The sequence below is a fragment of the Callithrix jacchus genome, chromosome 6 (assembly GCF_049354715.1).
Source record: "Callithrix jacchus isolate 240 chromosome 6, calJac240_pri, whole genome shotgun sequence".
In the NCBI taxonomy this organism is placed as follows: domain Eukaryota; kingdom Metazoa; phylum Chordata; class Mammalia; order Primates; family Cebidae; genus Callithrix; species Callithrix jacchus.
Genome location: NC_133507.1, coordinates 129448220 through 129474203, shown reverse-complemented (window position 1 = coordinate 129474203; position 25984 = coordinate 129448220). Strand labels below are relative to the sequence as shown.

General features: G+C 40.9%; 1 protein-coding gene across 8 annotated transcripts in view; it reads left to right on the top strand.

Annotated features, from left to right (window-relative positions):
- PLEKHM3 (pleckstrin homology domain containing M3) overlaps positions 1-25984 on the top strand; it is a 242470-nt gene that overhangs the window by 41582 nt on the left and 174904 nt on the right. For all 8 annotated transcript variants that reach the window (XM_078328319.1, XM_078328318.1, XM_035305489.3 and 5 more), the window contains exon 3: positions 5772-6707. In XM_078328319.1, coding sequence (XP_078184445.1) covers positions 5772-6707 — 936 coding nt within the window. The remainder of the gene's footprint in view (positions 1-5771; positions 6708-25984) is intronic.

Here is a 25984-nt window from a genome sequence, read left to right as displayed (position 1 = left end):
AGATTGAAAAAGACTTAAAAGACATAATCAACCAAATCAACATATGAACTCATTCGCACAGACTATCAATATTAAAGAAATGTGGCCAGGTGCAGGGGTTCATGCCTGTAATCCCAGCATTTTGGGAAGCCAAGGCAGGTGGATCACCTGAGGTTAGGAGTTCAAGACCACCCTGACCAACATGGTGAAACTGCGTGTCTGTTAAGAATTAGCCAGGCATGGTGGCACATACCTATAATCCCAGCTACTTGGGAGGCTGAGACAGGAGAATTGCTTGAACCCGGGAGGTGGAGGTTGCAGTGAGCTGAGATTATGCCACTCCACTCTAGCCTGGTTGACAGAGCGAGAATCCATCTCAAAAAATAAAAAAGAAATGTTTGAGACAACCTGGGAAAATCAGACACAGACTGGGTATTAGATAAGGAATTATTAATTTTGTTTGGTGTGAAAAATGTATATATTGTAAAGATCTTATCTCTTAGACTAGAGATATATCCTGAAATATTTACAGGTGAAATGAAACAAATGTCTGTGATTTGCTTTCAAACGTACCAGGGAAAAAAAAATGAAAAGCAAGAGTTGGAGAGTGGTAGGAGAGATGAAAGAAGAGTGGCAGAAACTTGTCATTTTAAAAACTGAACAATGAGTACCTGGCATTCATACTCTTCTACATGCTTTTCAAGTGTTTGAAACTTTCTATAATGAAAAGTTTAAGGCCAAGCTAAAGAGTATGGACTTTACTGTGTGGCACCCAGAAATCTGTGAAGTGTGTTAGCCTGAGGAGGGACACGAAAGGGACTGCAAGATACCCAGAGAGTTTAGCCTGGCAACACTGGGTGAAATGGCCAGGAGGGAAGAGGACTCAACCTTGCTGAAGGTGGCCATGAGGATGGAAACTTTTTGAGAACAGATATAGGAAATAATGGCAAAAGAGGAACTCTTTGGTTTGTTGGCAGTAGAGAAGTGAATCAGGTGCATGACAGGGAAAATTCTCTTCTTCCTCTTCAGTAAGTAGCATTTATTGCCCTGAAACCACCCACTGGATACCGTAAGGAAGAGGAGGAGAAGGAAAAGGGGGTCTTCACTGAGGAGGAACAGAACCAAGTCTTCGTATAAGCCACAGTAGAAAGCAATGGGGAATAGAGTTTTTTTTTTTCTGTCTTTTTAATGAGGAATTTGTCTTGTGGTTTCAGTATGAAATTCATGGGTACAGTGATTTGTTTTGTTCACCTTTCTCTGTTTTCTTTGGGGAAATGGTGATACACTTTGTCAGTGATCCTAGCTGAATCACTTATGATATTAGATAATTTACTCATTTGCACAATGAATTATATTACAGTTGACTCTTGAATAACTTGGGTTAGGTGTGGCAATCCCCCATGCCGTAAAAAAACCTATGTTTAATATTTGAATCCCCCAAAACTTTATTAATAGCCTACTGTTGACCAGAAGCCTTACTGATAACATGAACAGTCAACTAACACACATTTTACATGTTATATGTATTATATACTGTATTCTTACAATAAAGTAAACCAGAGAAAAGAAAATGTTATTAAGAAAATCAAAGCTGGGCACAGTGGCTCACACCTGTAATCCCAGCACTTTGGCAGGCCAGGATGGGAGGATTGTTTGAAGCCAGCCTGGGCAATATAGCAAGACTCTGTCTCTACAAAAAATTAAAAAATTAGGCAGGTGTTGTCGTGCATACCTGTTGTCCCAGCCTCTCTGGAAACTGATATAGGAGGATTGCTTGAACTCAAGAGTTCAAGGCTGCGGTGAGCTATGTTTGTACTACTGTTGTCCAGCCTGGGTGACAGAGTGAGATCCCGTCAAAAGGAAGGAAAGGAACGAAGGAAGGGAGGGAAGGAGGAAGGGAGGGAGGGAGGGAGGGAGGGAGAGAGAGAGAGAGAGAGAAGATAGAGAAAGGAGAGAGGGGAGAGGGGAGAGGGAAGGAAGGAAGGAATAATCAGAAGGATGAGAAAATATATTTATTATTCATTAAGTGGAAGTAGATTGTCATAGAAGTCTTCATCCTCTTCATCTTCATGCTTAATAGGCTGAGGAGGAAGAGAAGGGGCTGGTCTTCCTATCTCAGGGGTAGAAGAAAATCCTGGTAAAAGTGGACCTGCACAGCTGAAACCCATGCTCTTCAAAAGTCAGCTGTATTCATTTGTGATGATACTCATTTATTAAGCCAAACACTTTCACTTCATTATTATGATATTATTTATCAAATTAATCATTGTGAAATTATATTATTGATGAAATCAAATACTTTAAAAGAATATGTGTGGGTTAAATTAAATGAGTTGAAGTGATATGGCCCAGAGAAACAAAAGGTGAACTATAGGAAATTAATGAAAACTTAGATTTAAATATGTAGCTTTAGATTTGTCAATAGCAAAAATATTAAAAATATTCAGTCTGGGTGCAGTAGCTCACACGTATAATCCAAGCACCTTGGGAGGCCAAAGTGGGAGAACTGCTTGAAGCCAGGAGTTCAAGACCAGCTGGGGCAACATAGTGAAATTCCTTATCTATGAAGAAATAAAAAAAAATAAGCCAGGTATCTTGATGTGCACCTGAACTCCCAGCTACTTAGGAGGCTGAGGCAGGAGGATTTTGTGAGCCTCTAGAAGTTCAAGGCTGCAGTGAGCTATGATTGTGCCACTGAATTCCAGCCTTGGTGACAGTGTAAGACCCCGTCTTAAATAAATAAACTTCAGATACAATAGAAACAGTTGTTAGAGATTAAAGAGACATGGTAGTAGTTCTCTAGTCCTCTGTGATCAGATTTATAAATATGTTATAAATATGTGATATTTATAAATAAATATCACACACAATATGTTAATAAGGTATGATATAAACAGGCCCTCCAGAGAGGAATGGACACCCCAGAAAATAGCTTCCTGATCACCTTTGCTGTTTTTCTTAATTCTTATTTTTCAAGAAATTACATGACAAACAGCAGCCTATAGGAATATGCTATTTCCCTAGCCTGTGCAATATGGTGAAACCCTGTCTCTACAAAAAATATACAAAAAGTAGTCAGATGTGGTGGCATGTAACTGTAGTCCCAGCTGGCTGGGAGGCTGAGGTGAGAGGATCGCTTGAGTCTGGGAAGTCAAGGCTGCAGTGAGTCATGATCACGCCATTGCACTCCAGCTTGGGTGACAGAGTAAGACCCTGTCTACCAAAAAAAAAGCCATTTCCTTGAATTCTAGGATTCACAGTTTTTCTTTTCTATGTCAATTTAATGTACCACTTAAAGAGGGCTGAAGCTGAGGTGGCAGAACAGAGATAGGAAACGTTGCTTAGTGAGTTGCTTATTCTGCATCTAGAAGGTGAGGGAACCTTGAAGATTCCCTTACTGGTCTTCTCATTCAGTCCACCCGAGCTGGCACCTGCCACCCTAGCTCATACAGTCAGACAGAAGTGAGGGTTTAGTCAGGCTTGCTGCTGGTTTGGACCCAATTAAAGTAGAATTTCTAATTCCTGGTAGCTGTTGTTAAAAGCTCGCAGGGAGATAAGAAGAGGGGAGGAAAATTCCTAGCTAAAAGCAGGAGAGGTGGTTTTTATTTTACTCAGCAGACTCAGCTGAGCCATCGGGTCACAGGAGGGATGGGGATAGAGGGACACCTAGTTTTAAGTCTTATTATGGAAAAGATTGAACTATCAACTGTGCTTGATGGAAATGAGACCAGGAGAGGTGGCAACAGTGTCGCTAACAGCACTGCCTCCCTTATTGCATTATCAGAAGAGAAAGATAACCTGCAAATAGGCATCCATTATCTCTTTCTACAAAGGGATTAGTGTGGGTTGCAAGAAATTAATGGCTTTTGAGTTACCACAGAAATACTAATGAATGTCAGGACCAGAGATGTAAAGCAGATGAAACTGGCTTTTCTCAGCCTCATTTCTCTCCTTTTCTTTTTTGGTTTGCTATTTTAAGATCTAGATCTGTATTACTCTTTTTTTCGTTAGCCAAAAGCAGATATCATACCCTTTGGCAGTATGATTTATCTTCTTTAGGGAATGACTCAATTACTTTATGACTATCTCCAATGTGTGTGGGCAAAGAGATGGAGAAAAATCTCTACCAGGGAAGAGATTGACATCTCCTACATGGATGTCATTTTCATGTCTGATAAAAATGTCCAGAAATCTCTCAAGTGATAGTCCTCTTTTATTAAGAACTAAGCTAGTATATATTGCAGCTAATCATTGATTACAGATGACATCACTAGAGGGGAAGGGAGAAAAGAAGATAGGAGGGGAATTATACCTATTATTTGCTGAGCATTGTGCTAGGTGCTTTATTTATTTTTAATTCAGCTAGTACACCTATTATGTACAAGGCAATGTTCAATGTGCTGTGGTCTAAGAATGAAAAGAGAGACCTTACCCTTGCCCTCAGTGGAGCTGATTTGTCCAGCAGGAAAGACAGCCTTAAAAAACAACAACAAAAACTGTAAGACTTATTTTACTTGTTCAGACATGTAAATAAGCTATTATAATACAGCCTGACAAGGGCCCATGATAGAAGAATGATTCAGTAGCAATACCTGATACTGCCTCAGGCATGCATGCATGTGTGTAGGCGATGTTGGGAGAATCAGGACAGACTCTCTTTCTGAAAGAGGGTAAGTGTACAGTTGCTGATTGAAGCCTTTGCAAAGAACACTGCAAGCTCAGGGGACAGCATCCATACAGTCAGGCTCAGAGAGAAAACTGCATCTAAGCAGAGACCTAAAAAGTGAGCTAGTTGGGTCAAGCCTGGAACTAACTACCCTGTGTAGTTAACTCTGGTTAACTACACAGAAAGCCCATGAACTGGCCTTGAGGGCTGCAGAAGGTATCTGAGAAATGAGTTTGTGAGCAGCACATTTTATGCTCTCTCCTATCTATTGACCCTGCCTCGCTTTACCAACCTGATGAAAGATAAGAGTATTAGCAGGGAGCTAGGTCCAGTGGCAGAAGGCATGTTCTCTCTTGTGTATCTGGTACTGTTCGGTTGCTGCAAAAGTTATTGCAGTTTTTATCATTAATGGTAAAAACTGCAGTAGCTTTTGCAGCAACCTAATAGAATGTTACCCAGAAAACATGGAACCCTGGCAAAGTGTGATTGGTTCCTAGATTCACAAGGCATAGCTAGTCACAGTTATTCCAGTATTTCTGTTTTCCACATAGACCTCTGCATGTCACATTGTTGTTGCATGCTCCATGCCACATACTTACTCCTGTACTTGTGATTCCACCCTAGTTCAAGTTTTTATTTTTATTTATTTTTAAGGCAGGGTCTTGCGTTTCACTCAGGCTAGAGTGCAGTGGCATGATTACAGCTCACTGCAGCCCCAACCTCCAGGCTGAAGCGATCCTCTTTCCTCAGCCTCCTTAGTAGCTAGGACTACAGGCATGTGCCACCACACCCAACTAATTTTTAAAACTTTTGTAAAGATGGGCTCTCACTATGTTACCTAGGCTGGTCTCGAACTCCTGGGTTCAAGCAATTCCCCCCTAACTTGGCCTCCCCGAATGCTGGGATTAGAAGCATGCGCCACCACACCTAGCCTCCTAGTTAAAGTTTTTAGAATTGAGATTTCCCCAGCTACTTTTTGCCAGTTAGGTACCATCTTGGGATTTTACTACTTTTACTTTGTTTAATTTGAACCGGAAGACTGTCAATCCCTGATCTGTTTGGTTTCTTGTGCCTGCCTTCTTATAACTAATTCTAATGAATACTTTGCCTCTCTTTTTCTTTCTAGAACATAAGCAGACATTCCCAAACATCCTAAAGAAGGGTTACCTGGAGATTAGAAAGGACCATGACAGTTACTGGCAAAGCTGTTATGCAGAACTTTCACCTTACAACTTATACTTCTACAGCCTCGACAGTAGTGGGAATCAAAACCTCTATGCCACGTACCAGCTTTCACACTTCCAGACCATATCTGTTTTAGGCAACCTGGAGGCCAGGATGGTGGATACAGTTCTATATGACAACACTCAGCTACAGCTAAAGGCAGAGTCACCATGGGAGGCTTTGGACTGGGGGCAGAAGCTTTGGGAAGTCGTGCATGCTGCTGTGCCTGGTTACATGGGGCGGCAGAATGAGCTGAGAATCTCACCAGGGCTTGGCCATCATGATGACTATACACAGAATCATTGTTTACAGAAGAAAGCCAGTGGGCTGCTGCCACCGTCCCCTGTCCTGGATAGCCCCAAACAGTACCAAAACATCCTCAAATCAGGGACTCTCTACAGGCTGACTGTCCAGAACAACTGGAAGGCATTTACATTTGTGCTGAGCAGGGCCTACCTTATGGCTTTTCAGCCTGGCAAGCTAGACGAGGATCCACTGTTGAGCTACAATGTGGACGTGTGTCTGGCTGTCCAGATAGACAACCTGGATGGCTGTGACTCTTGCTTTCAAGTCATTTTTCCCCAGGATGTCCTTCGCCTCCGAGCCGAGACCCGGCAGAGGGCTCAGGAATGGATGGAGGCTCTGAAGACAGCTGCCAATACAGTGAGGAGTTCAGAGCAAAACCTGCAAGTCACACTGAGGAGCAAACCCAAGGATCAAATGGGTGGGCATGAACTCAGGAAGAGCAAACGCCAGTCTGTGACTACCAGCTTCCTGAGCATTTTGACGACTTTGTCTTTGGAACGAGGACTTACTGCTCAGAGTTTCAAATGTGCAGGTATGAAGCAGATTTTCAGCCTAAAGCTCATTAAAGAATAATCCTGAACCCCACAATTGGAATTCACTTTAAAAATCCGCCCCCCCCTTTTTTTTGAGATGGAGTTTCGCTCTTATTACCCGGGCTGGAGTGCAATGGCGCAATCTCGGCTCACGGCAACCTCCGCCTCCTGGGTTCAGGCAATTCTCCTGCCTCAGCCTCCTGAGTAGCTGGGATTACAGGCATGCGCCACTATGCCCAGCTAATTTTTTGTATTTTTAGCAGAGACGGGATTTCACCATGTTGACCAGGTCTTGATCTCTTGACCTCGTGATCCACCCACCTTGGCCTCCCAAAGGGCTGGGATTACAGGCTTGAGCCACCGCGCCCGGCCGTAAAAAAATCCCCTTAATGGGCTAGTCACAGCTACCTCCTGTTTATAAAAAACATCTCTCGAGGAGCTCACTATATTAAACATCCACTCTCCTTATCCCATGTTGTTGGAGTAAATAGAACCAGCTATGATATACCCTGTTAAATCAAAACAACTTGGCTAAAGCCTAACCAGACTAGAATTTAGGCTTCCTGAGTCGGCTGTGATTCCGTTCCTTCTGCCTTCTTGAATAAAGGTCACTATGAATATGGATGCTACAAATTATCTCATAAGAGACATTCAAGTCCAAAGCTGACTACTTAACACTCCTTAGGCAAGGAAAATGGCCACAGTCAGTAACTGTCATTGATCTTGACCTTGTCAAATCCTCTTAAGGTGAAATTTAGAAAATCAATCTTGACAGAAAATGTGGAGGTGGCTAAAAGCATCATCTACCGATGATGATTCAGCAGATGACCGCTGAGTCACAATGGGCCTGTGCCTGTTGTAGGGAAGTTCAGGGCTTCTGGAATTGCTGTGTAAGGATGAGATGCAAAGTGGAATTTGAGGTCAACAATCTTATTTTGTAAAAGGTTATTACTGCATCCTCCCTCTACTCCCCATTCCACCTTTCTAAAAACAGTAAAATTAAAAGGAAAAAAATTGTGCCAGGCACAGTGGCTAATGCCTGAAATCCCAGCACTGTGGGAGGCCAAGGTAGGTGGATCACTTGAGGTCAGGAGTTCAAGACTAGCCTAGCCAACATGGTGAAACCCCATCTCTACTAAAAATGCAGAAATTCACCAGGCGTGTGATACATGCTTGTAATCCCAGCTACTTGGGAGGCTGAGGCAGGTGAATCACTTGAACCCAGGAGGCAGAGGTTGCAGTGAGCCAGGATTGAGATCATGCCACTGCACTCCAGCCTGGGCAACAGAGTGTGATTCCATTTTTTTTTTTTTTTAAAGGTTTTAAAACCTCACTAAGGCCAGGCATGGTGGCTCACACCTATAATCCCAGCACTTTGGGAGGTTGAGACAGGTAGATCATAATATCAGGAGTTCAAGACTAGCCTGGCCAAAATGATGACACCCCATCTCTACTAAAAGTACAAAAAATTAGCCAGGTGTGGTGGTGGGCGCATATAATCCCAACTACTCGGTCGGCTGAGGCAGAATTGCTTGAACCTGGGAGGCAGAAGTGGCAGTGAGCCATGATCGCACCACTGCACTCCAGCCTGGGTGACAGAGTGAGACTCTATCTCAAAACAACAAAACAAAACAAAACAAAAAACCCTCACTGAACCCAATCTAGCTATCTATCATAAACTAAATCAAATGATTTTCCTTTCATTAAACTCCACAATTTGTGACACTAAATGTATCATGAGAATGACTTTAAAGGGAAACCTGATTTGGAAGGTTTTAATTCAAGTCTATTAGATTTAAGTATGTTGTTAAAAATGAACAAGAAGCTCACCACCAGCCAAAACCACATTTGAAATTTTGTTCTTGCTCCTGCATTGAAAAAAGCCAAATAGGGGTGGCATATTGAAAACCCACATTTTGAACTTAGGTTAGTTATGATGCTGGTCTTTTCTATTGGAAAATAAATGACCCAATGTGAGGACTGAGTGAATCATCCTTGCTTTGACCCAAGGGCCTCAGTGACTGTGGACCAGAAACTTGCAGGATGGGATTGGAGAGATCAGAGACACTGAGCCAGTTAAGAAGCTCTACTAGGTTATATGTATGTATCTACAGGTGTGAAAAACCTGCGTTAAGTCACCCAGTACTTTTGGAAAATGGTTTTGAAATAAGGAGATACTAGTTTTAGCAGTTTTTTTAAACAATAGAAATCACTGACATCTCAGTGTCTTATACTAGTACATACAGTTTTAAGTTCAGGCATTCAATAATAATTTACTGTGTGCTTACTCTGGTCATCCTGGAATTACGGTACACTTCCATGGCTTTAGATTCCAGATGTGCTCAGCAAATCTGTTGCATTATTGGAGTAAGGAAGAATAGCTCAGCTTAGTTCTCAAGATGTAGAGATTGGAGTAGCTGAATCAAGAAACTTTCTAGTAAAAGAGGGAAGAAAAGCCTCATATTTCACAAGAGGTATTGCCTAATTCTCCTTCCTCTCAGAAGTTTGCCTTCTGATGGAGTGTGCATTGCCCATGCTCTGGCTGCATTCATGGCATTTCTGACACTCATGAGGAAGGAGAAATGTAGGTAGAGGGTACCATGCAGCAAGCTCATCACATCCAGCAGCTGGAGAAATGAAATCAGGAAAAAAAAAGGTGAGCAAAAGACGGGGTCGGAAGCTGAGTAGAAAACAGGAGGAAACATTATATAAGGGGCAGGAATAGAGCTTCCTGGCAGCTGCCTTAGTTAGGTTCCATATGATAGGATACCTCCCTTTGCTGTCTAAATTTTGTGCTCACTAAGGCTGGTGGAGGATAGGTTTGGTAAATATAGTAGTAGGGAATCGGGAGAAAGGCAGTCTAAAATTCCTTTGCACTACTCAACTTTTACCTTTGTGCTTTGGTTCGGAGTTCTAATGAATGGGGCAGAGAGAAACAGGTTTCTAATTTGGGACAGGGAGAAGTCAGTCTTAATTTATATGTTGTGGCCCATTACAAAAAAAAAGAAAAGCTGTTTCATTTATATACCCCTTCTTCTCTCAGAAAGTGCTACATTCACTTGCTTTGTGATACTTGTGGTTTACCAGGTTGTTTTTCAAAGCAGCACTTAAAGTCCTGTTTTTCTTTCCTTCCTTTTTTTTTTGAGATGGAGTTATGCTCTTGTTGCCCAGGCTGGAGTGCAATGGCGATTTCAGCTCATCACAACCTCTGCCTCCCGGGTTCAAGTGATTCTCCTGCTTCAGCCTCCTGAGTAGCTGGGATTACAGACATGCGCCACCACACCTGGCTAATTTTGTATTTTTAGTAGAGACAGGGTTTCTCCATGTTGGTCAGGCTGGTCTCGAACTCCCAACCTCAGGTGATCCGCCCACCTCAGCCTCCCAAAATGCTGGGATTACAGGCGTGGGCCACCGCACCCAGTTGAAGTCTGGTTTTCTAGGTTAGAGTACTTTATTTCGTGATCTCCTGTAGGGGGCAGAGTCTCAAAAGAAAAAGGCAAAAATCTGTTAAGCAAACTTCTGAATGTTTTTTAAATTACCTGGGAGACTGTTCATTAAATCAGAGATTATTATAGCAGATGGAACGTTAAAAATTGATCTGTGTTTCTCACAAACACTGTTAATCTAAACCAGCTGCTTCTTCCTTTTGTACCTATGTCTTCTAACTTTGCATTCTCATAAAAACACACCTTCAGTGAAAAAGCTGGTGGCATAGTATGTTGACCTTTCAAAATGCCAAAAACTTCAGCACATTGTTTTTAATGAGTTTTGGCTTTATATATTATTTTAAGAAGAGGCTAATTCACTGTATTTCATGCTTTTAGTGTGCCCCTGTATATTATAAGTTTTTATGTCTACTTAGTTCTTCCCCCTTTAAATAGTTTGGATGAATAAACTTTAAAAGTGAAAGATTGCACAGAGTAGCTCTTTATTATGATGTCATTTACTTGCTATTCGGGGGAGCCACAAATGTTGGCTTTTAAATTTACAAAATAGTGCAATTGGCCTTGTCTCATTAAATTCTTTCTGTAAATGAAGAATTTTCTATATCCTTCTTAAAACTTAAACCTGCAGAAAAAATGGACCATGGTTATCCAAAAATGCCTGAGGTTATGGTTTTTAAAATGTATACTGATGCATAACTGTGTATTTCTTAAATGTGTGCTTGATTTTGATAGTTGTATAGGATTATGTGTGTCTATTCCATGACTTCCTCTGCAGCTCCAGGGTTGTGCTGAGCTTGGGAAGCCCCAGCCATGGTGGTCTTTTTTTTTTTTTTTCCAACCTCCACCTTCCAGGTGCAAGTGATTCTCCTGCCTTAGCCTCTTGAGTAGCTGGAATTACAGGCGCATGCCACCACGCCTGGCTAATTTTTGCATTTTTAGTAGAGATAGGTTTTGACCATGTTTGTCATCTGGTCTCGAACTCCCAACCTTGTGATCTGCCCGCCTTGGCCGCCCAGAGTGCTGGGATTACAGGTGTAAGCCACCGTGCCCAGCCTCATAGTGGTCTTCTTGCTGTTCCTGGAACCTACTATGATTATGCCAACCTCTAGGAGCCTTACACTTGCTAGTTCTACTTCCGGAAATTTTGAAATTTGAAAACTTAGTTCTTCCATTCATTCTATCATTTATTGTGTACCCAGAAACTTGAGTGTTTCTTTTTTTTTTTTTTGACCCTAGATGGGTCAGTGCTACAGAAGGGCAGACATGGTCCTTGCCCTCATGAAATTTGCAGTCCACTAGGGAAGACAAGAAACAAATCAAATAATCACATCAGTGAACGTCAAAAGACAGCTGTGACAATTGCTACAGATGTGAGGCCTATGCATTGGGTTAGAGAACTCTCAGAGATGGTGCCAGGTAGAACTATGTGAAATTACAGATTTTCAGTCATTTTTGACCTATAAAAATAAAGACAGTTCAGATTACGTTTCATGTTTGACCCTGAAGTCACAGCAAGTTCTTGAGTGGGAATGGTATTTAAGAACAGTTAATTTGGTGGTACAGCTTTTCAGGGACACCTCTGTAGCAGCAAATGAGGCATCCTTCTTCAGTGAAATTACTGGCTGAAGTTTAAAATTATGTTTGGCAATGGGGAATCTGTGTTGTTATATTAATGCTAAAACAAATGACTATACAGCTTTTTAAAATATTTATGAAGTACATACCTGTATGTGATTCTAAATTAGGTTATTCACCAAATGCCATATAAATTAGATTAAAGCAATAGATTTTTTTTTTTTTTTTTAGTTTAAAAAAAAGTTGGCCGGGCGCAGTGGCTCACTCCTATAATCCCAGCACTTTGGGAGGCCAAGGCAGGTGGATCACGAGGTCAAGAGATCGAGACCATCTTGGTCAACAAGGTGAAACACCTTCTCTACTAAAAATACAAAAATTAGCTGGGCATGGTGGTGCGCGCCTGTAGTCCCAGCTACTCGGGGGGCTGAGGCAGGAGAATTGCTTGAACCCAGGAGGCGGAGGTTGCGGTGAGCCGAGATCGTGCCATTGCACTCCAGCCTGGGTAACAAGAGCGAAACTCCATCTCAAAAAAAAAAAGTTTTAATTGACACAATATACATATTTATGGGGTACAAAGTGATACTGCAATACATATGTATATGATCAGATCAGGGTAATTAGGATATCCATCATCTCAAACATTTAACATTTCTTTGTGTCGGGAACATTCAATATCGTCTAGGTATTTGAAACTACATATTATTGTTAACTATAGTCATCCTACAGTGCTGTTGAACACTAGAACTTATTCCTTCTATCTAAGCAGCTCTGTTTTCTTTAGGAATTTCACATTTGTACCTGTCTATTTGCATTTAATAGATACATGGTTTTCTTGGCACTAGCACACACACAGATATTTTTCCTATAATTTCCCAGCAATCAAGAAACCTACCAATTGAGTACTATAATAAAAGGGCCCAAGGACTTATTTCTGAATGACAGGAGACAAAGCTCACCTTTGGAAATGTTCCTTGTAGGACAGTTTTGTAATCTGGAGATGAAACTGGATGGCCCACTGTAAGGCAGTGTTCCCAATTCTGAACTGAATTTGAACATGTTAACGCCAAAGATAGCGAGAAAAACAGTGAGCCTAGGGGACCCCCTACACCATTTTCACTCTGTCAGATTTTATGGTTTTACTTCTTGGCTGCTGTTTAACCTCTTGGGACTGCTGTTGGTAATTACATCTCTCTGGCATTAAGAGCTTTTTTGCTTTCCTTTTTTCCCTTCCAACTCTTGGGAGGGGTAAACCCAAGAGGTGGTGGGGAGAAGTTTTGCTGTGAATTCTTCAGCCATTTAGTGCAAATTCCTGTAATTACCGGCATTGTGTCTTCTCTGAATGGCACATAATACAGCAGAAGCCATTCCTAATTGAGACCTTACAGGAGGTACAAATCCTGTCTTTGTTCAGCCTGACAAATTAGTGCCAGAAAGTGGCAGGGTCTGAGTGGGAATCAAAGGCAAGAAACACAAAGATGGAACTTAAGGCTACAGTAATAACCCTCTCTTGTCCTGAAGGGAAAAAAGTAATGACCAATGAAAAATGAAGTTTTTTTTTGTTATAAATTCCCTTGACATGACAGCACCTCGGGGCTGCTCTATTTATTTAGCAAAAGTGATTAAATAGTAATACAACAGGGCTGCCCATTGTTTCCCTGGGTGCCCCCACCTCGCAGACCCCTGCTGCCTGGGCTAATTGATTGACAATGAACCTCTGATAAAGAAGTATGTTGTTAGGACCTGGGGTGGGGGTGGAGGGGCATTTTCTTCCTCTTTGTGTGTTAGAGAGAGAGAGAGAGAGAATTTCATTTTTGTTTGAATTGCACTCTAGTTTTTCTTTGCCCCACCCCACCCCCTCTTTCCCCTCTTCTCCCTCTTCTCTCCCCTACCTTATTTTCTTCCCTGCTTCCCGTGCCCACCCCCCAAGCTTTTCAGCTGTTGCTCCCAGCCAACATTCACAAACAGGTAGAGGGCAATTAGAATTGTCATGCAGGCTTTTGACGAGTTTATCTTCGTAGCTAACTTCCTCTCCCTATACTCTGTTGAAGCCTGAACAGCAGTATGAGAAGAAAGAAAAAGGGAAGGTAGCTAATTATTGGGGCTTTAATCAGAAAAGTTGTGCTTTTTAGTTTTTTATTTGTGGGAACAGATGTCTGAAACTCGCCATTGCACTAAGATTTTCTCTTAAATTCCTTGCTCAACTTTAGAAAAATCTATGTACTAATAACATTTATATGTTTAGTGGGGGAGTTGTGGAATAAGAAATTAAAACTCAAATTTTTATCCTCTCCTTAGTAACCAAGAAGTCAAGATTAATTCTTTGAGGATAAAATCTGGCTGCTTGTGGTGAAACTTAGTCCTCCAAGGATGCTGTAAGTTGTGGGAAGATGACCAAAGGACTCTAGGCAGATAATTAATAGCTCCTAGTTATATATGCTCAACTAGCTAAGCTGAAGCTAAATCCCTAATTTAACTCTGTTACAGCTGCAAAAACAAATCATTTCAAGCGCCTATGAAAGCAAAATATATTAAACAAACATTATCGACCTTGCTAATACCACATGGCATTTCTTGTGATAAATGAGGGCGTATTTCTGGCAAAGGCCTGTTTTATGGCATAATTTAGACATAAAGGATACCTTTACCCTAGCAATACAAGCATCCTTGATAGAAAGTATGGGGTGGTTAATTACTCATTAAATCGCTGCCAGTCTGAAAGTAAGTATTTCTGGGTTGGACCTAGTTAGTTACTTATTGGCCTCTGGGTAAATCATGTAGATAGAATAACAATTCTTAAGAAAAAGGGAAATCAAATTTGGGAGCTTACTATGCATGTGAGTTTAGGTAAAGAAAGATCTGTTGGTTACTAAGTGCCCAGAAGGGATTGTGTATTATGCTCTTGAAAAACAAGAAGTTCTAAGGTAGCCAAAATCTGTTTTTATTCCCATATGAAAAACTCGGGGGTCCTTTAGTAGCCAAAGTGCCAGATCTTCTAAGGAAATGAGAATGGAAATAAAAAGAAATTGACTTTCCTTGATATATCCAATTATTATTTTTACTACTATTTTCAAATTTGTCTTCGACTTGGAAGTAATAAGGTGAAGACTTTTAGAGTTAGGGAATAGGTATGCAGCCGACTGGGGGAGGAAAAGACAACAGAGGAAAATTCAGATATGCCCCACCCCAGACATAAACAGCTTGGATACATGAGAAATGTTTAGCATAATGTAGCCTTCTTATGTTGTATCTCCCAAGTCATTTTCTTATTGAGTGTTTTGGATTGTTGTCTCCCAGAGGAGAAATCCCTAGGTATTTGTGTGCGATAAAGGGCTAAATTTTATTTTTCCAACTTTGAATATAACCGTGGAGGGGTTGCTTATAGTAAAATCCTTAAGTGGAGTTTTAGTTGGGGGTTCTTTTCAAGAAGCATTTATTAAACCCCTCTTGTGTGCTACACCCACTCTGACAGGCACCTTGGGATATGCAAATGAGAATGAGGTGCAGGTTGTCCTCTCTAAATACTTATAGAAATACCCAGTGCCCCAAGGCTATGGAGGGCTTGAAGGTGGTGAGCAGAAGAATGGGACAGGGAGACCAAGGGTCAAACCATCATGGCCAGTGGCCTGGAGACCATTACATTCCTGTCTCTGCTCATGTCAGGGAATCCGTTCTAGAGAATTTGAAAGCTAAAGAGCTAAAGCGGCTCCCTACCCTCAACCCCACTTTAAACTTTGTCCTTAGTTACCTCAGAATTTAACTCAGGGGAAATCTCCTTGGCTTTTGCTACCATCTGTCAAAGATAAAACTTTCTGTTTGTATTCATTATGTAGTAGGTGCTCCGGGAGATACAAGAGAAGAGTAGTTGTGGTCTGTAACTCCCAGGACTTTATAGTCTGATTGAGGGTGCACAAAAGGAATCGACGAATACTAGATAAGTGGGTCAGGTCCATGTTATATAGCACTTAGTGTTCAGGAAAGCATTTGGCAAAGGCCTCAAAACAATGCACTTACTACAATCTCTGATAACCCAAGTTATGTGTGTTGTTTTGAGAATAATTGGCAGTTTTACTCTAGGATTGTTGTCTGATGGTTCCCTTTCAGTCTAGAAGTTTGTCAGTAAAGGTACACAATAATAATGAGAAGCAGCATAATTTAGTAATTAAGAACAAGGGTTCTGGAGCTGACTGCTTGGGTTTCAAGTTCTACTCACAACCTGTGTGACCCTAGGTAAACTACTTAACTTCTCTGTACCGCCACTGTTTCATCAGATGTAAGAAAATAGTCACATCCACCCTATTAGTTTGTAGTGAGAATAAATTGCATTAAAGGGCTTAGAATACTACCTGGCACCTAGTGAGTGTTGTATAAGGCTAGCTGTTATTACTAGGTTTGTGCCAAAGTAACTGCAGTTCTCGCCCTTACTTTTAATGGCAAAAACCGCAATTACTTTTGCACTGACCTAGTGGAATTTGCCCACTTACAACTGTAGTTATCTGGATAACAATACCATAGGCATATTTCTCAAGTTTGCAGCTATCATAAAACTATTTTGGAGAGCTAATATGTTGAATAACAGAATTGAGATTCTGAAACAAAAGCTAGAGGATGGATCAAAACAAACAAGATGAGATTTGGTAGGGAGAAATAGCCCTCTACTTATATTCAGAAAATTACCCACCAAGATAGAAGGTAGAGAACACCTGAGCAAACAGCAGCCCATGTGGGCATACAAATGAGGTAGCCATGAAGCCAGCATTTCTGTTGCTGTGGTTACATGAAAAGCATTTACAAGACTGGAGCAGTAGCCCATGCCAGTAATCTCCACACTTTGGGAGGCTGACGTGGGAGGATTGCTTGAGGCCAGGAGTTTGTGACCAGCCTGAGCAACATGCAACACCTGGTCTCCACCAAAAAAAAAAAAAAAAAGGGCCTAGCATGGTGGCTGATGCATGTAGTCCCCAGCTATGCAGAAGACTGAGGTAAAAGGATTGCTTGAGCCCAGGAGTTCTAGGCTGCAGTGAGCCATGATCATGATACTGTACTTCAGCCTGGATGACAGAGTGAGATCCTGTCTTAAAAAAAAAAAAAAAAAAGAAAAAAAGGAAAAAGAAAAGGAAAGCATTTACAAAACAGGTCTAGAAAGAAAAGATAATATTCTCATTGCACTCTGCCCTGGCCAGACCATATCTGGAAACTTCAGTTATGTATGCTGTTCTTTAAGAATACACATCCACATCTATTGATGCGTGGTAGTGAAGGAACTAAAAGCCATAGCATGCAAATCAGTGTAACCCAGAATAGGGAAGACACACCTATTATCCCCTCATATTTGAAGGCTGTCACTTAGAGGAGAAAAGAGACTAACTACGTGTAATCCCGTTGGTCCAAGGTAACAAAATATCTAAAGTAGATTGGATTTTCTCTTATTTAAGAAAACCTGATGGCCGTGGGTGAAAATGAGCAGAATGGCAAGAGGCCTGACCAATGAGACTGGAAAAACTGGAATTTTGACCTCAAGGCAAGTCATTTAACTTGTCTAGTTTAGAGTTTTCTCATCTGCAAGATAGAGATTTATTCATTCAGCCTTTCTGCAAATGTTTATGAAAGCCTTACGATGTGCTAAGCACTATGCTTTCTGCAGAGTGAAAAGGCAGTCTCATTTTGTGTCCTTACAGAATCTGAAAACTGGGAGCAGACAAATAAATAAGTAATAAATATAGCACACAGTTGAACTCAAAGGTCTTAGACTTTCCTAACTTCCACCTCTGTCTGGCTTATTTTAGAGGGACTGGCTTTGCTCTTTGTGTTTCCTTTTATCTCTCATTTTATGATTCTTTGAATGTCTATAGAGGGTTAGAGAAAATGAGATTAATGTGGTCCTTCGTTTAAACCTTATTTAATAAGTAATACCTTTTTCCTTTGGGGAAGAGAACTTAAACTAGTAGAAATATCAATTGACTAAGGAGACAGGAGATAGGAATTCTTTTCCTGACTCTGATGTCTATCATTAAATAAATTACTTTTTGCAGTCTAAATTTCTAGGCCAGGATATAATTTTAAATAAAAATAAATGTATAAGAAGAATATGAATACATACTGAAGTAGTAATGTGAGTCTATGGAAAAGGAATGTTATATAATTTGTGTTTTAAACTATTTCATATCCTAAAATTCAAAGAGATTTGATCACTTTATATAAGTAGGCCCTTTGATTTTATAGGATATAAATTTGCTTTTTTGATTTATTCCTGGTATTCTCATCATAGAAGTCACATGTTGGTCTTTGATATGTTTCAGAAGAATAAAATCATTTTGAATTTCAGAAGATATAGATCTTTTGATGGACCTTCCTGAACTTCATAGGCCATAGCTGTGCTGTCGTTTTTTTTTTTTTTTTTTTTAAGCTGTTCATTTCTCCTAGTCTTTGTTGCTATACTTTGGTCTGGAAAGTTCTTGTCCCTTTTTGTAGCTTCCTTTTTGGTTAACATTGTTCTCATCATGTGTTCATTTCCTGCGTAACTTCTAAAGAAAGTGTTAATGTACCCTTGGATTCCACATTGACTTCAAAGTTTTTATTTACTGACCTTTCACTGGGAGAGAAACTGATGTAGGTATGTTTTTAAGGTAGAATTGGGTAGGTTAAGATTCTCCTTAATTTCTAGCTAAGTTCCTTGAAAACCTAAACTTTTCATGGACCTAAGAATAAAAGCTACTTGAGAGATTTTCTAAAATCTATTATATTCCCTAAAGGCAGAAACATACTTAAGTGAAAAACTTGCCATTTTAAAGTATCACCAAGTAAGGAAATCTAGTAATGCAGCAGTACCAATTTATTTCTTGCATTAATATTTTCATCTAATCATTTGTACACTCAGCAAACTTTGACCATACACGGTCCCAGAAATTGAGGTGTGGGGGTAAAGTACAGGTTAATTTTGCAGTAGGATATATGCCTGCATGTACAGCTATACATCTTTATACCTTGAAATATGTTAACATAAAAGAGTTTTAATTAAATTACATTAATAAAAAACCAAAGAACATGAAACTCCTTCCCTTTTTTCAGATGAAAAATGGAGCAAGCCTGAAAAGCAGTGAGCCTTGAGATCAGGATGACGCTGGCGTTTGACCATGTTGATTACGGTTTTGCATTGTACTTTGTTGAAGACTTCTGGGTGTGGAAAATCTTTTACACTCCTAAAGACTTTTTTGCAAGACTTTATAAACCGCCCTCCCCTCCACCCCTAATTCTAATGCTCCAGATATAATCAAACACTTCTCCTTTGCAGCCTCCCTCCCTCCACTCTCATGGACTCCAGTCATGGGTCTGTGACTTTGTGTTTCACTTTTGTGAGCGCAGGGCCCCAGCACCAGTGTGTCAACACCAGGATCTCTCAAAGTGTGATTTAAGTACCATTTGCATCAGAATCATGAGTGTGATTTGGGTAGGGATGGCTAGACCTTTCCTGGGACCTGCTGAAGTCAGAATTTCTGGGACTTTTTAATAAGCTTTCCTGTTGATTTCAGTGCATACAAAGTTTGAGAAACAGTAGTTTAGCCCATAGGATGTTAGTGAATGGATCAAGCCATACTTCAGTTTTCTCTAGTTTATATAGGCACATTTCCTTTAACTATTTATTCTACATATGTTCAATATTTTAGCCATTGGGAACTCAGGCTAAAATACTTCGGTTTTCTCTAGTTTATATAGGCACATTTCAGTTTTCTCTAGTTTACAGGCCATACTTCAGTTTTCTCTAGTTTATATAGGCACATTTCCTTTAACTGTTTATTCTACTTATGTTCAATATTTTAGCCATTGGGAACTCAGCCATTCAGGCGATGTTTCAATCGCCTGAAACGTCTCCAGGTTTCCATGTTTTCCTTTCATTCTGGAAATGTCAGTGATGTTCTGACAGGGTCTACCTGGTAGTGAATACAAAGAAAGGAAGGAATTAGCCCAAATTCTTTACCTATATTCCAGCTTCCATTTTATTTTATTTTATTTTGGTTTTTTGTTTTGTTTTGTTTTGTTTTGTGACAAGAGTCTCGCTTTTATTGCCCAGGCTGGAGTGCAATGGCACCATCTCGGTTCACCGCAACCTGCCCCTCCCAGGTTCAAATGATTCTCCTGCCTCAGCCTCCTGAGTAGCTGGGATTACGGGCATGTGCCACCACGCCCAGCTAACTTTTTTATATTTTTATTAGAGATGGTGCCTATCCATGTTGGTTAGGCTGGTCTTGAACTCCTGACCTCAGGTGATCCACCTGCCAAGGCCTCCCAAAGTGCTGGGATTACAGGCATGAGCCACTGCGCCTGGCCTCCAGCTTCCTTTTTAATACATCCTAATGTCATGCCTAATTTTTATTTTATACTTGGTAAACGTAGTTGGTATTTGAGTTTTGAGATCGCCTTTACCTCCCTCACTTTATTGGCTGCAGCTGGGTCGTCTTTCACCAAGATGACCGAAGTGGCCTTCTAACCAGTTTTCCTGCTTTTATTCTGACGTTTTCTAAATCTTGTCTCAACTGCAGCAAGTGTGATCATATTAAAATTCAGATTGACCCCTGGTACTCCTCTCTTTACAATTTTTCAGTGGCCTCCCAATTCTTTTGGCATGAAGACCAGCATCCTTAATGACCCTGCCCACCTCCTCAGTTTCAACTCTTGCCTTCTTGCCACTTTCTCCCTCACACAGTGTTCCAGCCACAGAGGCTTTCTTCTCTTCCTCAAATGCACCACTTTCTGCTTACCCACCTCAGAGCCTTTGCGTGTGGAGTTGCCTCAGAATATCGCCATCCCCAGCATGACCCCCAGCTCATTCTTCAGGCCACTACCTTATATGTTACTTTCGCAAGAACACTGACTTAGGACCTATCAGATTCTCTTCACTGTAATGCTTGAACTGCCATTGCCACACCCCCCATTAGGTTTCCTGCTTTCACCATCTTTTTTAGGAATCCTAGGTGGGAGTCATCTGTAGATAGAATTAACATGTGCCCTATTCAGCAAACCAATTATGATCTTGCAAGTTTCCAGGCACTTTTTAAAAATTTTTATTTTTTTGCATACCACCCCCTTCAGCACTTTGTTTTTTGTTTTTTGTTTTTTGTTTTAAATTTTGAATAGAGGACCTCTTAGAGCCTTTATTCTGCTAATGTGCAAGAAAAGTATATGACATTTCCTAACTTACTTAACCATAATACCCTCTCTTTGCAGGACTAAGATTCCTCAGATATAAGGTGCAGTCCCCTACTCTGGGCACTGCACTGTCAGAGTTTATTTGCATGTAATCTGTTTCAACTCCAACTGGATACTGCAATTCAGTTCTGGCACTGACAATCCAGAATTAGCACAGACCTCACAAATTAAAGGTTCAGTCCTCCACAAGACTGCTCCCACTTCAGATGCCAGTGCATGTTCAGGGGGTTCCCAGGCCACCTGCCCAGTGACTGGCTACAAATTGAGGGGTTCCCACCCCTCCTCGGGTTTGATAATTTGCTAAAACAACTCACAGAACTCAGAAAAATGCTGTATATCCAATTGCAGTTATATTATAAAGGATACAAACCAAGAACAGCCAAATGAAGGGACACAGAAGATAAGGTCTGGTAGGGCCATAAATGCAGAGCTTCTGTGCCCTCTGTGGAATCAGGCGACATCACCTTCCCATCAAATTGATATGATCATCAATGGGGAAGTTCCTCTGAGCTTCAGTGTCCTGAGATTTTACTGGAGCTTCATTATGTAGGCATGATGGATTGAATCATTGGCCATACAACTGAACTTAATATCCAGCCCCCTTCCCCTTCCTGGAGGTCAGGCTGGCTCAAAGTCCCAACCCTCCAATCTCATGGTTGGTCTTTTTGTTGACCACTCCCCATCCTGAAGCTATTTAGTGGCCCACTGTGATTCACCAACAGCATAAACTCAGGTGTGATCTTAAGGGCTCTGAAAAACGAGGTATTTATATCACTTGGGGAAATTCCAAGGGTTTTAGAAGCTCCCTGCCAGAGTTCAGGGACAAAGACTAGAAAAATTGATATACAGTAGCCCAAGACATTGAATGGGACATTTCCACAGCAGAAATGGAACCTGGATGAAAGAAGGGTGAATGATATATGTGATTTCCCACTAGGGAATGAGGAAGCTTTTGGCCCACTTGCCCTGTTCCCTCATTTCCAGTCAGCTACTTCTAACACTGACAGCATCCACTTGGGAAAGGGAGATTTCTGGTGTTATCTTTTTGGGTGCTTCTGGGACCAAGCAGCTTCAGAAGCAGACAAGAAACTGACCAGCTCTGGGCTGCTCAGCCTGTCTGCAGCTCTTTCAGAGCCCCAACTCAGGGTGGTGGGACAATGGACAGGCTCATTCAGTGACTCTGATCCCCACTATCTAACCCAGATACCACTCTTAAATTCTGGCTAACAATAGAGTATGTTTCTTTCTTAAATTGATATAAAAGTAACCACAAAATTGATTTCGTTTATTACCTTTAACTGAAAAAAAATGTACTTACCATATACCACTTCCAGAAGGAAACTAGGATTCTAAAACCTAAGACATATGGGTCTGTATCAATTTCCAAAAGATTGAAAAAACATTCTAACCAGGTATAGACCAGTGTACTAAGGATTGTGTCTTACCAATATTTTTTCAATAAGTAAATTATGGAGCGCTGAACCAAAAACTTTGCTGAAAATTGCTTCTCTTTTAAATCAGCAGACTTGTACCTCTGACACAGAGGGCTTAGTTTGAGTCTTGGTCTCCTTCTCTATCTTCATCAATAAAGATGTTTTTCTTGAGTCCTAGACTTTTAAGGACCAGGCAAAATAATAGACACACATGATGTGGTGGCTGGGAGGCATCCACACTCAGTGGGATAAGTAATAAATTAGGAGCACAAGAGCTTGGTCTTCTGTTTATAGATAGCTCTGCCACTGATTTATTATATGGCCCCAAGCCAGCCTTTTCACAGTCTTGTGGGTCAGCCTCTTCAACACTGTTTTGAGGGAAGATTAAACTGTCTTGACTATGTACAATTCAAATGTTACAGAATATCAGTTGAACCAAAAGTGACATATCCTAATTCAGTAATTAGCACATCACTGCAATTTTTTCCCAGAAACCATAGGGAGGCTCTCCAAATGATCTCTTAGATAAAGAGAAATCTTATTATGGCCTAATAATGGATGGAAAACCTTTGGGAAAATGATGTTTCTCATCCATTGTTAGGATAGGGAGTTTTAACTTGAGTAAAGGGTTCCTGATAATGCTAAAGGTTCCAGGCAGCCCCTTTAGCCCAACTTTCCTGTGTGATCTTCATCTCTCAATAATGTCACCCACTGACATGTATCTGAGTGCCTTTCCCTTTCCTCTCCACTCCCATTATTAGATGCTGTCTGTTTGAGCCATCATCCTTGCAGGAGTTTTACAGGGTTAATAAATAAATAATACCTCTTCTTTCTCATGCCAAGAGACAGGAAGATGGAGATTAAAATATAGCATATGTTGCTTATAGATCACATTTATTATTATACAGTGGACCCCTAAATTAGATGGACTTACTCACCTGACTACAACTGGAGTCCTGAACGCCATGATGTCCTCTTAATACAGCAGACAGAAACCTGCTTCCTGAAGGCAAGCTGAGCATGCCAGGGTCCTTCTTCTCAACTCAGCAGTCAGATACCTAATTTCTCCATCTGTGAGGAGGACTGGACAAGGGATGGGGAGAGAGGCTAGGAATATCACTCTAGGGAATTCTTTTCAAATGGCAGCAGGAATTCCAGACAATAGGAATTTTCCACTGATACAAATAGCTTATCTGCAAATACTAAATGTATAGTTACAAGATTAGCTTTGGAGGTAGTCACATGTGCTTCTAGAGAGATAGAAAAGCCTGGAAAGAAGGCAAAGAGAAAAGAATAAAGGAAAAGAAAATAGACCAAGGCAGCCCCTAAATCTTGCACAACATAAAGAATTTGGTTGGGGTGAAAATGGAGAAATTCAATCGTGGATTTAAAGGAAGCTGATGAAAGTAATCTTTTTCACTTTGAGACTGTTCCTAGCACTACTCGGATCCACTCTGATGACTTTAATTTTATCAAATTGTTATCATTACCAAAATAGCTCAAGTAGAATTACTCTAAGAAATGCCGTCAGGATTTTTTAGCCGGTTTTAGCAAAGAAGACAGGTTTTGTTTTAAGATACTGTAAAGTTCAAAGAGATGAGACTCATAAAATATAAGGAAAGAGAAGCAAGCATTAGGAATGGGGAGTGATGTGAAAGAGAAGTCAGAGGGAAACCTGGTGGGACACTGTGTGTGATAGAAGCTGCAGAGGGGAGGAGGCTGATGTAAGAAGCGACTTACATCAAGCAGGAGAAAACAAGTTCCAGAAACAGTAAGAAAAGACAGTTTGCTTTTCAGATAACCCCCCCAAATAATCTGAACCTGTAAGCCAGTAGGAGGTTCTTGGCCTTTTGAAGCAATCATAAAAGAGAGATGTAGCTGAGGAATCGCAAAAGAGAGTTAGTAGTGGTTTAATATAATGTTAACTACCAGGGGAAATCACTGTAGAAAGCCTAAGTGGAGCACACATTGGATTCTCTATGAGGCAAAAGTGTTCAGAAAGGGACTGGAACTAGGGTAAGGTGAGTGAAGCATGTTCTTTGGGTATAGAATTTAAGGAAGTTCCAAAAAACCCTTAGTAATCAAGATTTTTTAAATAATATGATATTCTTTAAAAATCAAAATTAATGCAAAAAATCTATGATGAATAAAATATAAAAGCTTAACTAGAGACAGGATTAGAATTCCTGATTTCTCCTTTTGTCTCAGGTTTTAATATGACTTGTCACTGATTCAGAGAAACATTCCAGTAAGATAGTTTATTTATTTTATTTTATTTTTATTATTATTTTTTGAGATGGAGTCTCACTCACTCTGTTGCCCAGGCTGGAGTGTAGTGGTACAATCTCAGCTCACTGCAACCTCTGCCTCATGGGCTCAAGCGATTTTCCTGCTTCAGCCTCCCTAGTAGCTGGGATTATAGGTGTGTGCCACCATGCCTAGCTAATTTTTATATTTTTAGTAGAGATGGGGTTTCATCATGTTGGCCAGGCTGGTCTTGAACTCCTGACCTTAAGTTATCTGCCCACCTCAGCCTCCCAAAGTGCTGGGATTACAGGCATGAGCTGCCGAGTCCAGTCAAGACATTTATTTAATTTGGCATCTTCCCCTGAAGCTCTCAGTATTCCAACTAGCCCAGCCTAGCATTTGCCTTGTTTCAAGGATGGTGAGGTTGACCTTGCTTCCCTGTCTGGGATTGCAGGAGAATGTATAGGGAATCCTGGTAGCCCCATATTTAAGATAAAACTGATGGAGAAAGAGGGAGATCAACTGTGATAAGAAGCATTCTTTCCATCTACCACTAGCAGCTTTCATATCTGAAATCATCAGCTAACTGAGCCCTATCTATGCACTTGTTTTTCAAGTAACAGTCCTTGGTGAGCAGTGTTTCACCAAGATTAATTTGAGAAGAAAAGAGCAAAGCTTGGAGCAGATTACTAGCAGGTAGTCTGGTAGATGGTAGTGCCTCTTTTTCATGGCACTTTTTAACCTACTTTAACCTACCAGCATGAATTATTTTTTAAGGTAAGAAAGTAGAACTGGTGAAAGGGCTTTTCCTCCTCCCAATAATAGATGGTATATGCATTGCTGGCAGAGAAAAGTGATTTTTTTGAGTCGAGGTCTCACTCTGCACTCAGGCTGGAATGCAATGGCACGATTTTGGCTCACTGCAACCTCTGGCTCCCAGGTTCAAGTAATTCTCCTGCCTCAACCTCCCAAGTAGCTGGGACTACAGGTGCATGCCATCATGCCTGGTTAATTTTCTGTATTTTTAGTAGTTTCACTGTGTTAGCTAGGATGGTCTCGATCTCCTGACCTCGTGAAATACCCACCTCGGCCTCCCGAAGTGTTGGGATTATAGGTGTGAGCCACCGCACCTGGCCCAGTATACTGATCTCTTATTTTGCCCTCTTGTCTTTCTGTTGTCATAGGGTTTTTCCAACAGTGGCACTGTAGACATATTGGGCCAGATACTTCTTTGTTGTGTAGGGATGTCTTGTGCATTGTAGGATGGTTAGCAGTGTTCTTGCCTTCATCCACAAGATATCAGTAGCTCACCCACTCACCCTACCAAAAATGTCTGTGGACCTTATAGATAGACCTGTTCAGACAACAATCTCC